The following is a 16,908-nucleotide window of genomic DNA, read 5'->3' on the forward strand; positions in this document are numbered from 1 at the left end:
TTCCAAATTCTTCTTTTGCTACTTCCCTCTAAATGTGAAAAAAAAAAAGAGGAGGGAAGAAAGGTTGCCGCAAAAAAAAGGGCACACCATGAAATAACCCTGGGGTTACCATTTATTCCATTGTTTCAGCAGCAAAAAGGAAACAGAAGGAAGAGGGAAAGAGGAAAAAAAAAATAAGAAAAGGAAAACGCTGATTTTTGTTAGTTTAAGCAATGTTCCCCTTCTCCCTGCCCCAGAATTTTGAAAAAAAAAAAAAAGTGAGTTTGTTTTCTTATTTCATTTCTTTGGGTTTTTTTTCTCCTTTTAAATTACAATTTGACCAGCTCTAAAACCTACGCTGAATTGCAGGATGACTGGGCTAGAGTATTGGGCATTGTCTATATATTTAAAAGATTTTTAAAAATCCCTATACCCAGCGTCGGTCTGGATTTTAAAAAGAATAGCAGAGCTGACTATCATTTTTAGCTTTCCTTTCAAATATTGGTTTTTGGGTTTGTTTTTTTTCTTGCTGTGTTTTGAGGAACCTTGCGACTTGCTACGACTTGGCCACCCCTCCTGTTGGCTTACCCAATGGTGGAGTTCAGAAACCCAGTGATCTCTGAGAACTGGGGCCAATCAAGTTCGTCCGTGAAAGCCATTGGGAGATTAGCAAATGATTTCTGAAAGAGAAATTTTTCAATCAGCATGATTTCACCCTCACAGACAAAAAAAACCAACCACCTTTTCAGCAAACTCAAGCACTTCTTAACTGGAGCATTACTGGGACAACAGCAATTGTAATTATAGCTGTAATAGTAATAATTTATGCATATACGTTAAAAGCCAACTCTTGTAAAATAGGCATATCAACGGATGGAGGAAAGAAAAGCAGAAGAGATATTGCATCTCTTGGCACCTTTTAATTTTGAAAGACCATCCGTCCTGTCCAAAGGTGGACCTCCTTGGGCACACGGAGAGACGACAATGTATTGTCCCCAGTACATACAGCAGAGGGATAGTATCAAATTCACTCAAAGCTCCCTTGCCTTCTCCAGCAGGATGAACCGCGAGCATCCGAGCCCCTAAAAACCTCAGCCTGGTCCTCACTACAAATTTTGAGGATGGCTCCAAAGCAACAGTCAGAAAGGCCCCTGAGGACAGCAGGGACCACAGAGAAAAACACATGGTCTGCCACAATCTTCCCACGCAAACAGATGCAACCTTTACCCTTCTCTGCTTTTGCCGGTATTAGTCCCTAACGTTTTTTTTAAGCAACTGCCTCTGTGAAAGCCTCTATGCAGATGCAAGCCAAGTCGCAGTTTCAAAACACAGTGCCCTGTTTGTTTCCACGTTGATTTGTGAAGGTGTCAAAAATCATAAAAGGCGAGAAAAATGGCCTCAAGACATTGCGCCACCTCAGAAGGACGACAACACGGAGTAAATTTTCAGTTTCTTGGACGCTCGCAAAGACAAATGCATAAATCCGGTGTGCTCCTACTGAAAAACTGGTGATGAGAAAGGGTTTTTTTTTTTAATGTTTTGACCAAAAGAAGGTCAAAACATAAAATCAGAGAACTTACAGGATGGTTTAATCCATGTGATTTACTAACTTCATTTTCTTTTCAAGCAATTGTAGGGTTTCCTTTAACCCTTGCTGCTATAAACAGCAAGCAGGTGGATAATTCTCCAGGAGGGTCAGAGGTAACCGAGGAGCTACAGAAGAGCTAAATCCTCACCTGGTCCCCACCAAGTCCTCATTCCCAGAAAATTATCATTCGGGTGAATGGGAGCTACGCTCGAGTATATGCCTATGGGGTTTGACTGTAAGAGGATGAGGGGAGACACAGTGAAAGGGGAGGAAAGAGGAGAAAAGGAGGGCTGTTGGGGGGAAAGAAATCCTGAAGCCGAGCTCTGAGCAGCCTAATGCAGAGTAGATGTCAGTTTAAAGCATGTAACAGCGTATTTGACCTACTTACATCTGCATCGGTTATCAAAGTGAAAATGCGTTTGGCTTAATTATCTCTCAGTTGGTCCTCTCTTTCTCTCACATATATATATATATGTGTGTCCTTGTGTATATCTGTATGTACATATATATATAAAAAAAATATTTTTTTAGGACTGCAGCGAACTTCCAAATCTGTCTTCTTCATAGAATCACAGAATGGTTAGAGTTGGAAGGGACCTTCAAGATCATCAAGTTCCAACCCCCTTGCCATGGGCAGGGACACCTCCCACCAGACCAGGTTGCTCAAAGCCCCATCCAGCCTGGCCTTGAACCCCTCCAGGAATGGGGCATCCATATCTGGGCAACCTATTCCAGAGCTTCACCACCCTCACAGCAAAGGATTTCTTTCTAGTATCTCATCTAAATCTCCCCTCTTTCAGTTTAAAACCATTACCCCTCATCCTATGGCTCCACTCCCTGATAAAAAGTCCCTCCCCATCTCTCCTGTAGCCCCTTCAGGTACTAGAAGGCCAATATAAGGTCTCCCTGGAGCCTTCTCTTCCCCAGGCTGAACAACCCCAGCTCTCTCAGCCTGTCCTCATAGGAGAGGTGCTCCAGCCCTCTGAGCATCTTCGTGGCCTCCTCTGGACCCGTTCCAACAGGTCCATGTCCTTCCTGTGTTGAGGACTCCAGAGCTGGACACAGTACCCCAGGTGGGGTCTCACCAGAGCAGAGTAGAGGAGTACTTCAAATCTGATAATTTTGTCTGCAAACAAGGACTTAATCCAAGGGCACAGCTATGAGCAGAACTGGAGGGGTATGATATGGCTTGGCCATTTACAATATTTGCCTCCTTGTAGCTTTGCATTAAAGGTGACAGAAACATATAGCAAACTATAGATATGATCTCTGATAAGTCACCGAATGGAAGAATATAAAAAGAGCCCCAAAATGATTAAACATTTTTAAAACAAATCTTTCTATGACCAATTCTCTCATTATTTCCCACTGGCACTCCAAAACAATATTTTCATTGGACAAGTCCCAATAATTTTAACTAGGTTTGGTTTTTTTTTTTCCCCTCAAACTTAGCTTAAATATGAATTAGCCAGAACCTAATTGAGTTGCAAATTGGTTTGGAAAGGAACATTTGAGCCCAGAATTATAGCTGCATTTAAAAAACTGTATATACGTTTAGCATTGACACTGTTCCAGCAAAGCACTTAAAGCAAGAATTTTGAAGATATTTCAGGACCAAAGGGTGAAGTTGAGTAGTTAATGGAAATTTCAGAAGAATGTTAGACCTTGAACTCTGCAGTGAGGTAGTTTGGAAAGCAAGGTCTAACAGACTGCGTTTCGCTTAGTCTCAGATGCAAATATGTCCCACTCGAGGTGGGTCTATGTTGACTTTTAGCTTAAAACTCTTCTGAGCACAGCCTTGTTTAAATACCATTCTCTAGACTATTTTGGCTGAGAAACCATGCTTCAGCCTACGTGCCAGATTTTAGCAGAGAATGATTAGGAAGTTATTCCAGCCTAGCTTCAAATGCCATATTTTAGCCTCAAATGCTCTGGAGAGGTCTCATTTTGAAGGTCGGTCTCTTCTCCCAAGTCCCAGGCGATGGGACAAGAGGAAACGGCCTCAAGTTGCACCAGGGGAGGTTCAGGTTGGATATTAGGAGAAATGTTTCCACGGAAAGGGTTATTGCACATTGGACTGGGCTGCCCAGGGCAGTGGTTGAGACCCCATCCCTGGAGGTATTTAAAAGCCGGGTTGACATAGTGCTTAGAGACATGGTTTAGTGATGGTTTTGATCAGAGTTCGGTTGATGGTTGGACTAGATGATCTGAAAGGTCCCTTCCAACCTGGACGGTTCTATGACTCTATGGTTCTATGTGTCCTACCTTGAAATATAGGGCAGCGAAAGCCATGGCTGATGTTAAACGCACACATGCCAAGCTATGCTTAAAGGGAAGAAGGTTCAGGGTTGCTATGGCAAGAGATTTTCAAAATCAGAACACAAAAGAGCATCGGAAACCTAACATTCATATGAGCCTCTAAGAAATTCCAGTCCCAGAAATCCTGAAAATTGGGCTCCCCAATTCAAGAAGGACAGGGAACTACTGGAAAGAGTCCAGTGAAGGGCAACGAGGATGATTCAAGGATTGGAGCATCTCCCTTATGAAGAAAGGCTGAGAGAGCTGGGACTCTTTAGCCTGGAGAAGAGAAGGCTGAGGGGAGACCTTATCAATGCTTATAAGTATCTAAAGGGTGGGTTGAAGGAGGATGGAGCCGGACTCTTTTTAGTGGTTGCCAGTGACAGGACGAGGGGCAACGGGCACAAGCTGGAACATGGGAAGTTCCATTCAAATATGAGAAGAAACTTCTTTCCGGTGAGGGTGGCAGAGCCCTGGAAGAGGCTGCCCAGGGAGGGTGTGGAGTCCCCTTCTCTGGAGATCTTCAGGACCCGCCTGGATGCAGCCCTGAGTGATGTGCTCTGACATGCTCTGGGCAATCCTGCTTCGGCAGGGGAGTTGGACTAGATGATCTTTATGGTCCCTTCCAACTCTAAAAATTCAGTGAAATTCAGTGAAAGCATTGAAGTATCCCTTCATTTGAAGAGGAATTGGATATTTGTTTTTATACTGACTTCAGCGCTGTTCAAATCCTCGTGATGGATTAAGTACCACAGACACCTTTCTTATTCTTTCTTATTCTAAGTATACAAACAAGCAAGCCTTAGAGCTCTTGAAGAAAGCGCAGTCTATCTTTTCAAAAAGCATGTCCAGCATTTCTACTCTGTAAAGCTGCAAGGGACATCACAGGTTTGAAATTAGCAAAATTATCACCTTATTTCCCCCAAAATGTAGCCCCTTAGTCACCACAATACTAGCTGGGAGAAACCTGTATGCGATTCACTGGATTTAGAGGGAAGCTAGAGAACGTTTTTAATAAGATTTTCACAGGTCAAACTCCTCTTTTTTGTGGATGCAAAAAAGTGGGGTGCAAAAAAAAAGAAGAGATGGGGATAAGTATTCTGGACATTCTGAACCTGCACTTAAAGAAATACTAAATATATTACTATATAAATATATATATTACATATATAAATATATGTATATATATTATTATATTATATTATTATATATATTTATATATAAAAATATATATTACATATATAAATATATATAAATAAACATATAGTATGAAAGTTACTTTCATGAAACCTGAGAACCCCTTGAATTTGTGGGTAAATAGATATTTTCTGGATTACAGATGGGATTTATCTTTTCTCTTTATTCAGCCTGAAATAGAGATCCAAGAGTTTTAAAATGTATCTTCCTGGAAAGGGTATTATTTCCAGCACATTTATAAATACAGGGCTTTTATCTCCAGATAAAATTGTCTCTAAAATGAGATTTAAAAGTAAGCTTCTATCCCAGACATATAACAGAAAAATGCTGCATTTAGTAGCTATTTGGAAGTCAATTGTAAGCAGATGGACAGAGCAGCAGGAGCACAATATCCATCGTGAGACACACCAGTGTTTTCAACATTAGCTTGCTGCAAAAACCATCCACCTCAAAAAAAAAAAAAAAAAACCAAAAAAACCCCGTAAAACCCAGTATTTCTTTGGCTTTGCTAAACCTCCCAAAGCGCACGCCTTCATTTGTGGCGTCCAACTTTTCAGGTCAAGGGAATGAGAGTTCGGCTCAGTTCTTGCTGAACCTTTTAAAAGTAGAAAAGCCTGGCAAACCCCAAACCCATTGACAAGCAGAAAGTCAAACTAAAGTTGACTCATCCCCTTTTTACAGCTGCATGTTTCTCTTCCTGTAATCGCCCTCTGGCTGGGTGGGGGTTTACTGGAGTGATGGCAGGTTAAGCACAGAGCCACGTGCTCAGCTGCCTCTGCGGGGACATGGAGGCAGGTATCCTCAGTAATGGTCCCGACATCATTCCCTCTGTGTTTCTGTACCTCAGCTAGATCCCCGTAGGGTAGACTTTGGGACTCACTCAGAAGTATCAGAATGGTCAAAAACTTCAAAATCAACGTACCTGCGACTTCCCCTAGCGCTACATGGGGTGGGTTGCTTTTTTTTGTTGTTGTTTTGGGGATTTTTTAACTGGAGAAATAACATGCCTGAGCTATAGCTTTTAGCTATAGCTGTAGTGACTTCTTTTTTTTTTGCACCGCTGGAAAAAAGAGGAGTTTGACCTGTGAAAAGCTTTCAAAGATGTGTCCACCTTGTGATGGACATTTTCCACACCAAGCAGTGCCTCTGTATGCTCTCTGTGGAAAGGACATACTCTAAGAGGGATGATAATTGCATTTGTGACCGGCTCCTAGGCAAAGGCTTTGGAAATAGCACTCGAAAACATGAGTCCCCACTCTAATGTCATGCACATCTCAAGCTCAGGGCCAGACAAAATGGGCAGGGAGTGCCTGCAGCTGCATCAGCGTGGGCAGGCTGGTACTCAGGTGCTTGCAAGTTCACCACCATCAACAACAACCCCCCACCCCCACCCCAAAACCAGCCTCCTTGACAAACGCATGAACGTGATTCAGGTCTCTGCGTTTGGTTCTTTAAGAAAACAGGCAGTCCAGGAAGGCGCTATGGGACTCAATATAGGACAAGTGATTGATGCCACTGGATGTATTCCTTGACATGGGATGCAAGGCAGGAGCATGTCCCCGTGCAGAGAGCATTATTACACAGGGAGGGGAGGGATATCACCCTGTGAGGGGCCAATGCTAAGAGGGCAGTAAGTTCCCAATTAGACTGGGAAATCCAAAATCTAGTATATAACAGCTTCCCAACAGCGGTCTTCGAGACAATGGCACGGGCTTCTGAATTCCAAAGCTGTTCAGCCCAAATACCCATCTGGTCACCCCTGTGCTAATCGTCGGTCACCCAAACGACATCCTGAGCCTGCTTCAGGGAGGAAATTTCTCCTTCGCATCATCGTTACAGCTCCTTTGCGTGGTTGGCTATGTGCAGCATAATCAGGGAAAACAACCATTCTGCAGAGCCTCTTAACTAAATTCTCAGCACCTCTCCTAAAAAATTATTTCCCCACCTAATTAGCTTTCAAACAGGAATTAACAGCTGCCACTGATGTGGTGCTGATTAACAGAAGGGCCCGCAGCATTGTTATCAATTCTACTTTACACTTGCATATGTAAACACTTGTATATGTGAACATGTGCAAGAAATTTATTAAATATATCAAGTATATAAAATAGATATGTAAAAATACAGAAAAACATTAATATAATAAAATAATACGTTTAATAAACCTGAATTAACAGGCACACGACTATTTCTTGTACACGTGATAAAAATCCTGGACAAGGGGAGTGGGGAGCCTATTTGGAATTCCATGTAAAGTGTTGAGAGTCCATTGAAATGGAAATTAAAGCTTTGAACTGTCTCTAGTATTGACTGCAGAATAAACCATTTGATAAGCTAATTTTTCTCTGTGTACTATTAAAGAAATTTTGGCAAAATCAAAGCCGAGTGCCTTGAGTTTGACAGCACAATGGAACAGTAGGTACACAAGGCTAATGCCTTATCCTTCCCCTCTCAGAGCCCTAACTTCAAATTCTTGCTGTGGTCCCTCAAATTAAGGATGTATTCTGTGAGATTAGGACATAGACTCTCTGCATTCTCTCCCTGGAGAAAACCATCCCTGGATGTGCTTAGAAATTCTCCTCGAGGAAGGCCTTGCACTGAAAAAGTATTGAAGCCAGTTAATTTGTTCATTAAACCTAAAGATGAAGGATATTTGCCAGTGGCATTTAATACTACGCATCAAGAGACAAAAGTATTGCACCTTCACAACCCCGAGGCAGCTAAGTTGCTGCTATTGCAGTAGAAAGCAAGACGTCCAGGATGAGCAAGAGGAAGAGGCAGTCACAAAGTCTGAATTAGCTCCAAATTTTTTTTGGTAGCACTTTTGCGCTCAGGTGATAAAGGCTGAGGGACTTGGGTCTTTTTAGTCTGGAGAAGAGAAGGCTGAGGGGGGAGCTGATCAACGCCTATAAATACTTAAAGGGTGGGTGTCAGGAGGATGGGGCCAGTCTTTTTTCAGTGGTGCCCAGGGACAGGACAAGGGGGAACGGGCACAAACTGGAACATAAGAAGTTCCATCTAAACATGAGGAGGAACTTCTTCACTTTGAGGGTGGCAGAGCCCTGGAAGAGGCTGCCCAGAGAGGTGGTGGAGTCTCCTTCTCTGGAGACATTCAAACCCACCTGGACACGTTCCTGTGCAACCTGCTCTGGGTGGACCTGCTTTGGCAGGGGGGGTTGGACTAGATGATCTCCAAAGGTCCCTTCCAACCCCATAGCATTCTGTGATTCTGTGATAACTTTCTTACTTAAGGTGAGCTGCAAATTAAACAACTTTTTACTGTTGCTATAGTTTAAACTCAGATACTAGTTTTATTATATGGCTGAACTCTCTGTATCTTTGCATTAATATTTAACTGCTACATTTTTGCCAGGTTGGTAGGAAAGTTTGCAGATAGTCCTGGAAAAGAATCTGTTCTTTCCTATCCCAAATCTCACGTAACCCAGACACCCGGGTGGCTGTGCAGTGCACTACTGTAGACCTCAGCTACCTGCAGGAGGGCTGCGTGTCCTGCAAAGTAATTAGCCCAGCCCTGCTCTGGCCTGGGTAGCTATAACTGACTTTTCCAAGTTCCTCTACATGACCAACATACCATGCTATACCCGTCTCAGAGGTCTGTCTGATGCTGCCCAACTTGGGGTGCCCAGCATCTGAAGGGACATAAGGTTATCTATATCTATATCTATATCTATATCTATATCTATATCTATATATCTCTTTTAACATCTTCTACTAGTTCCAATAAGCAGTATTTTAAGCAATACCTTAATGCATCTCTTTCTTACTGAACAGATGCCAGCCCTGGTGCCTTGTACTGGTGCAGGAGAGACGTCTCTCCCAAGACTGCCTTTGAGGCAGCTCTGAATCTGCGTGGGGAGTCCAGGCTTCATATATTGTATTCACTTTCTCCAATTCCAGTGATGTCTTAACTCCTTTTAGTTTCTATACCGTGAGTGGAGTGAGTACAAAAGGCCAGAGAGTGAACCCATCTCTCTTTGCCTTCCTTGCACCACTGCAGGTGCAAGGAACTAGCAGGTTATCAGCTGTAACCTGGGGTCACCCTTTCTGCAAAGGAAAGAAGCTCACTTCTCCTTTTCTAACCAGTCCTTGATCTTCCCCACGTGCTGGCCAGATGGCGTTGACCACTGAGAGCATGCATTTGTTGGGTCATACACAAAGAGCACCGGTTCCTTTTCCGTGCAAGTTGCTCTGTACCCATCAGACACTAACAAAGTGCCATCGAAACTCACGTTATAATCTGCACTCCGGCTCCTGACCTTGAAGCTTCTGCCTCTGCATTGCCATTACTAGCCCTTGATCCATCCAACTAGTGGACCAGCAAGCTTCAAGCAAGAGAAATTCTTCCTAAACCTTCATTACAGTGATAATAAAATGCTGACATAGTCTAAAACTATTCTTGCCTACATGGCTCTGCTACCAGCGTTGCTGCCAGAATCATCATCACCATCAGCATTATTACCATCTTTATTAGACAAGATAATCTCAGTTATCATTAGTGCTAATTTATTATGCTCATCATCAGCTCTGTCATCAGTGTCATTGGTCTAATCGTTGCTCATAAACGTTTAACAAAGAAAAACAACTGCTAATCTGCAACATTTAAATCAGCTCAGCTCTGGGGGCAAAAGTGGGAAAATACACAAAACTCTCAGACCTCCAACAGCACTGCAACTACTGACATTTTGGAATAAGTATTGTTCTCCAGAAAATGTCCATATCCTTTTTCCACAAAGGCCAGTGAACGAGCAGCATGTTTTCACCAGAGAAAGTGGGCAATGCCGATCTGTCCGCTCCCTGCTGTGCCGAGAAGGACAACGCACAGTCCTCCCGGGCTATGGAATGACACCATCTCGGGATAGGAGACAACAGCAAAGAACAGGAGCGTACCTGAGCATTTACCTCCACCCACCCCCAGCTGCAGTTTGCTGGAATGATCTTTTTCCCCTCAATTATTTCATTCCACACCAGTGAACTGCAACAGCTGAGGCTCAGCATAATTCACAGTCAGGCGCGTTTTGTTGTTGTATGAAAATGGGAAACGCTGGGATGCTGCCCAAAGACAGACATCCATGTGTTGGGGGTATTTTATGGTCGCTACAGAAACTCATCCCTTTAGGACAAGTCCGTTATAAACCTTTGGATGACCCCCAAACACCTGCAGATGTATTTGTGCAATGAGCCTCAAAGCCTGAACACTGGAGTTACTAGACCTACTTCGCATATGCCATAGATGAGGGAAAACAAAGAGGTTGCCCAGGGAAGCTCTGGATGCCTCATCTCCCAATGCGTTCAAGGTCGGGTTGGACGGGGCTTTGAGCAACCTGGTCTAATGGGAGATATCCCTGCCCATGGAACTCGATGATTTTTAAGGTCCCTTCCAACCCAAACCATTCTATGATTCTATGACTCTATCACTTGTAATTTTCAAAGCCAGATGCCTAAATCAGAAGTTCCTGGACTTCTGCAGTGTCGCTTCTGCCACACCAGCACACCAAGGAGCCATACCAACAGGCCCGCTAATGACAGGACAGATCCCACAGGCAGCATGGGTCTCCTTGAACCGCAGGCACGTGTGCTGCCAGCCAGATGTCCTGGTTTGTGTCTCTGGCACAGCGCTGGGCCACCGAAGCCAAACTTTTCCCTGACCCAATTGCACAGATGTCGGGGGAGCAGCAGTAGCGCAGGGCTGTGCCTTTTTATCTTCAGAAGAGCAGCTGCGGGAGGGCACTGGCACACGTGAGACCACGGCTATAAATTCCAGTGCAATGAGGCATTCTGCACTTGTTCCCCTTCAGTAGCCCGCGGCACATGGGAGAATGCAAACGGCAACCCCCGGCGGAGCGGTTTTGGCCACCCGAGCACGGTTTCTCACCGCTGACATCTCCGTGACGGTCATCCACTCGGGAGGGATGTGGAAGTGAGCGCCGGCTGAGTCTCCCAACAGCACGACCCCTTGTGAGTCCGCACCTAATTGAGGCATTTTATTAGTCACGTGAGCAGAAAGAGCAAACCGAAACAGAAGGTGGAGAGCAACCCTGACAGGGCAACAGCAACGGCAGCTGATGGAGTCACGGGGTGACTGGCTACACCACCCGTCACGTGGCTGAAGTGTTCAGACCCTGTGATGGGATTTTCGCTCCATCTGCAGCAAAAACTGCCTAACAGGCATGTGCCAACAAGCCTGGAGAAACAGCTGGGGACTGGGCATGAAAAAGAGGGAGAGGTCTTGCTAGTCAGAAAAAATCCTGGTTGTATGCAAGGATGGATGCGTTATTTCAGCAGAGTCTCTGCTGTGCAGGCAACATTTATTTTTTACTACCCACAGAATATGCATTAAAAAGTACTTAAACATTTAGGGAAAACAGATTACTCAGGAAATTGCTCAAAGCTCCTTAGAACAGAACTAGGTGGTGGATGTGCTACTCATATAAGTACTTCTGCTGGAACAATCTGGCTGGTTTATAATTAATGTTACTTAGCATTTGTAGATCGCCTTTCATCTGTAAACGTTGAAATGTCTTGCCAGGTAATCCCCAGGTTCATCCCCAGGCTGCTGATTTAAATGTAAGGCAAGTTGAGCAGCAACTGTAGTCTCGGCTGTTTAGTGAGGGTGTTATTTGTCCATGTGTCCATACACAGGCACCCACATCGCTGTCAGGGAGACCAGCGGATGCCATCGCTTCACCTCTTTAAGGCCTTCTCCGGAAAAGTATCAGCATGATTGCAGTTATTTACAGCAGTGGGACAAACTGGACAAATGCAGGTGTTAAATTGCTCTCCTGAATCCCAAGGCCACCCCTCTGGGTTGGGCTTCAGGCACCACAGAAGACGCAGAGGTGACAGCTCTGTTTGCTGCTGTCCCTGATCTATGTATTTAAACTTAATAACCGAGCTGGCTTTTAACATGAAATTACCAGCAGCGTGTGTTTTTCAACTTCATCTTTGCCCATCCTCAAGGTAAAAGAAGAATAAAATTGTTTTGCTGTTTTGCATTTCTCATGAAGTTCAAGTTCCCTGGGCTGCCCAGGGCAGTGGTTGAGGCCCCATCCCTGGAGGTATTCAAAAGCCGGGTTGACATAGTGCTTAGAGACATGGTTTAGTGATGGTTTTGATCAGAGTTCAGTTGATGGTTGGACTAGATGATCTGAAAGGTCCCTTCCAGCCTGGACAATTCTATGATTCTATGATTCTGAAGCCTGTTGTCTTTCCCCTACGTTGGAAATGACTGTGAAAATACTAAAATATTTATGAAATAAATAGGAAAGACACACTGTTTCTTGTATTGACTGTAAATAGTTACCTTTGCAGAACTTCTCCTCGTAGGGAATTCCATCTTTTGGATCCACGCCCTGTTGGAGGAGAGAAGGGGCAGATGACAGTATCTGTGTAGTGCCTGAGGAATGGCAGTGCAAAAAAAAGGCTGAGAATTCAGTTCTTCTTGAATGTTTCCCTGCAGGAAGCACTGCATCATGATAATGATGTTTTCCATTACATTAATAAGTATATGTACATTTAAATTAATTATAATAGCTATAATTTAAATAATCATAAGCATCAATAAACAAACTTCACTCATAACTGTTTCCCCTATGTTTGCTTACTTTTTAATAAATACAGGTTTATTACTTGGGATATCAAAGGCAGTAAATAAATAGGAGGAATCCAAATCAGTTAATAAACCAGAATAAGTACAAAAGAAACATTTGGAGACTAATTTAAAAGGAGGAAAAACAAGAGAAGAAGCAATCTGGAAGGAAGTATAAGATGTAACATCATTTACTTACCCATATGCCATTGCAGTTAGAGTCACTTTTCACATCCCAGTTATCAGGACTAAAACAGAGTTACAAAAGAATATATAGTATTACAGAAAAAGAAAGCAAAATGAGTTTTTGAGGAAATCGGATCCTTTCTGCTACTTTTCATTAAGAATATAAAATAATTAGGAATTCCTTTCTGCACATAACAGAGGGCTGCTCCCCCTTTGAATCTAGGAAAGGCAATTTTGCCTAGCAAAATGCAATATTAATTTAAAGTTAATACTGGAAGCTGATGAATGAAGCTTACTTTTTAGTCTTCGTGTTCACTTCTAGGAAGTGAATGGGCACGATTTTTGGAGAACACAGATCCTTTTTCCCCACCCTTTTCCTTGTTTTTAAGTGTTCACTGAAATCCAGCAAGCCCCTCACTCCAAATTCAGTGCGAGGTAACGAGGATTTCCTCTGGTCCATAACACAGTGTAATTAGCTCAAGTCTCTTTTCCAGGGAGACTCCGTCTGTTCAGTCTGGCACTCTGGAAACCCATTTCTCCTAATGCAGGTGTCCTGCCCGGGCTGGTGGCCCATAATTCTCCCAAGTAAACTAATTCTCCCACATCCTTAAACTCAGCTTAGCTAGTCACAAGATGGTTAATGCCTAGGCTTTAAAAGCAGTCCCAGTCAGTAACTTCTTAACAAACTCATGGTAAAGGGGAGCTCTATTTTCAAAAGAGTAAAATAGGAAGAGCAGGGAACATGTTCAAGGCCACGCTGTTACGACTGGCTGTGCTCTCTGTTTCAGACGTGCGTGGAAGTCCCCGCTCAGGCAGCTGAGAAGTATTCACCTAAATGATATTCACTTAGAAGGGCACATATTTAGCTCTACATTTCCACCAACAGATGGAGGATTGCATGCTGGAGCTCAGCAGCCAACCACTGTTTTGCCCTCTCACCCTGCTGCTCCCTAAAGCAGGCACAGCCCACAGAAACAAAGAATCACAGAATGCTACGGGGTTGGAAGGGACCTCTGGAGATCATCTAGTCCAACCCCCTGCCAAAGCAGGTCCACCCAGAGCAGGTCGCACAGGAATGTGTCCAGGTGGGTTTGGAATGTCTCCAGAGAAGGAGACTCCACCACCTCTCTGGGCAGCCTCTTCCAGGGCTCTGCCACCCTCACAGCAAAGAAGTTCCTCCTCATGTTTAGATGGAACTTCTTGTGTTCAAGTTTGTGCCTGTCACTGGGCACCACTGAAAAAAGACTGGCCCCATCCTCCTGACACCCACCCTTTAAGTATTTATAGGCATTGATCAGATCCCCCCCTCAGTCTTCTCTTCTCCAGACTAAAAAGACCCAAGTCCCTCAGCCTTTCCTCTTAAGGGAGATGCTCCAGGCCCCTCATCATCTTTGTAGCCCCCTGCTGTACCCTGTCCAGCAGTTCCCTGTTCTTCTTGAACTGGGGAGCCCAAAACTGGACACAGTGCTCCAGATGGGGCCTCCCCAGGGCACAGTAGAGGGGCAGGATGACCTCCCTCCACCTGCTGGTCACACTCTTCCTGATGCACCTCAGGATGCCATTGGCTTTCTTGGCCACAAGGGCCCATTGCTGGCTCATGGTCATCCTGTTGTCCACCAGGACTCCCAGGTCTTTTTCCACAGAGCTGCTCTGCAGCAGGTCAGCCCCCAGCCTGTCCTGGTGCAGGGGGTTATTCCTCCCCAGGTGCAGCACCCTACACTTGCTCTTGTTGAATTTCATCAGGTTCCTCTCTGCCCAACTCTCCAGCCTGTCCAGGTCTCAGTGTGTGGTGGCACAGCCTTTTGGTGTGTCAGCCACCCCTCCCAGTGTTGTGTCATCAGCAAACCTGCTGAGAGTACACTCCATCCCTTCATCCAGGTCATTGATGAATATATTGAAGAGGACTGGACCCAGTACTGACTCCTGGGGAACACCACTAGTTACGGATCTCCAACTAGATTCTGTGCCACTAATCATGACCCTCTGAGCTCTGCCCCTATTTAGCTCAAGTGGCATAAGGCTTGTAGCCTCAGTGGCTTGTTTTCCCTCCCCACCTTTGGTCTCTCTGACCAAATTTGGGTGCAGACACCTCAGAGAAAGGAGAGAAACCTCTGGACCACCCCTCATGCTAATGTGCCCCATCCCTGGTCTCAATCATCCCCTCTCATCTCCATCACAGTGAAATCAAGCAACGAGCAGTGACTCTGAGAGTACGGCCAAAACCAAATGTGGAGTTCGTTCTTCAAGAAGCCACAATTACTAGGAAGACTTTAAAATAATTAAAACCTTTACCGTCTGCCAGGGTACACGGTGGTATTTTTGTCGTTGCAGTCTCTGCCTCGCCAGTGATAGCCCCTCAATGTCTGAAAGCCAGGAGAAGCACACAGCATGTTCATTGTTACTCTTGCACTTTTAATTTAAAATATCTAAAATGAGAATCTAACTCAAGGTGTAAGAATAAAACCCAGTAAATGGGTTGTATTCCAGAGTCCCTTTGCTAAGCTTTAATAAATGACACCTTGCACACATTGGTGCAGAAACAAGACAAGCTGGCAATTTAATTTGTTTGGTTTTTTTTTTTTTTTATATGACTTTACTTCACCTCTTATTAATTCAGGAAACAGACCACTCCGCAGCAGAGCAATTTGCTTCTGCAGGGAGCACAGCTTTATGTGTGCATCCCCTCAGGTGGCAGAAATGAATGATTGTTTTTTCGTCCAGCAAAAAACCCTACCTTTGATGACAAAAAAAATATCTTCCATTCCCTCCTATACCTGCTTTCACATGAATGACTAAGGCTTTGCAGAAAGTAAGAGGAATCCCATAGACTTTCTCGTTATCAAGGGATTACTGTAGCAAAGGAAAGGCTCTGCTTACCGGGAAAGTACTAAATTTATCTCCATCAAAATCTTCAAAAGGCAGTTTATTTCTTATAACACTGTAAAAAACAAACCCAACAAAGTCAGTGTTAATGTATGGAAGGAAACCTATTCAGAAAGAAAAAAAACCACAGTGAAGCATGCAGAATAGATAACAGCTGGCATGTCGTTTGCAGCTCCATATTCAGTTCAAATCTGTTATAATAATTCTGTTCAAAGGAGCAAATTCTGGTTTCTTTCATTCTCTGATGACAGAGCTCTGGAGATGAGGCCGATGGACTCGTGTATGGCTGTGATGTCGAACCTTCAGTCTCTAAAACAAACCAGGACATTAAATCTGTGGTAAAAGTAACTATCATTTTTGGAAATAAATACTACACTCAGCCTGGCAGAAGTCCTTCTACCTGGGAAAGAGCTGCAGAACGGGGCCTCATGCTGATGGAGACTAACCTCCCTCTTCTGTTAAAAACAAATGGCTAATACCCTTTCTGAAATCCATCCCTCAAGTCTTACACTGTCTCCCTCCTGGTGTGGCCAGTCTAGAATACTTGCAGTTTGTGTATCAGTCTGCAGCTACTCACATACACCCCAAAAAATGCTTATTTTATAGGGTAAAAGTGGATTTAATATGGAGAAGGGTCATACGCGCTGAATTCACAGGTGGCCTTATGCTTTAACTGAGATTCAGAGTTTCACCTTGCAATTTCCGTGTCTAGCCATGCCCAAACATTTGAGAAAAGTATTTTACCTTGATTTGAGCAACGGAGACCCGAGCGCTCGGAGATCCTCTACAGTGCTTAATTACATTAACATTTGAAAATTACACCTTATTTTTCCATTGTGACTTTTCTTTCCGGCAACCAGTACCTTAAGCAGGTGTTAAGATGATGATGTCAGCTCTGTGCCCTTTCCTTTTCAGCTTGGACCTGGGCTAGCTTTCACACGGTGCTGCCCAAACTTTGCACCTCTCTGGCTACCAGGCAGAGCTTAGCTCACTCGCATTGAGCAGCCTGTTCTATTTGTCCCAGCGGGCAGCACTCTTTGAATGATATGCTAACCAGCCTTTCCATGGAAAGTTTTCTTTCTGAGTTTTCCCAACCTCTTGAACTCATAAGAGATGTTGAACCTGGCTGAGAGAGCAAATGGGTGCAATGAGGGTGGATTCCTCAGACCGC

The 16,908-nt window shown here is 44.1% G+C and overlaps 1 protein-coding gene across 1 annotated transcript in view; it reads right to left on the reverse strand.

Moving 5' to 3' along the window:
* The window catches only part of AOAH (acyloxyacyl hydrolase), a 97,404-nt gene that overhangs the window by 37,732 nt on the left and 42,764 nt on the right, over positions 1–16,908 (reverse strand). The window contains exons 8-13 of the mRNA XM_074150457.1: positions 15,732–15,792; positions 15,147–15,217; positions 12,868–12,916; positions 12,384–12,432; positions 10,956–11,050; positions 568–659 (exon numbers count right to left, since the gene is read on the reverse strand). Coding sequence (XP_074006558.1) covers positions 568–659; positions 10,956–11,050; positions 12,384–12,432; positions 12,868–12,916; positions 15,147–15,217; positions 15,732–15,792 — 417 coding nt within the window. The remainder of the gene's footprint in view (positions 1–567; positions 660–10,955; positions 11,051–12,383; positions 12,433–12,867; positions 12,917–15,146; positions 15,218–15,731; positions 15,793–16,908) is intronic.

Source organism: Numenius arquata, chromosome 7 (genome assembly GCF_964106895.1).
Source record: "Numenius arquata chromosome 7, bNumArq3.hap1.1, whole genome shotgun sequence".
NCBI lineage: Eukaryota > Metazoa > Chordata > Aves > Charadriiformes > Scolopacidae > Numenius > Numenius arquata.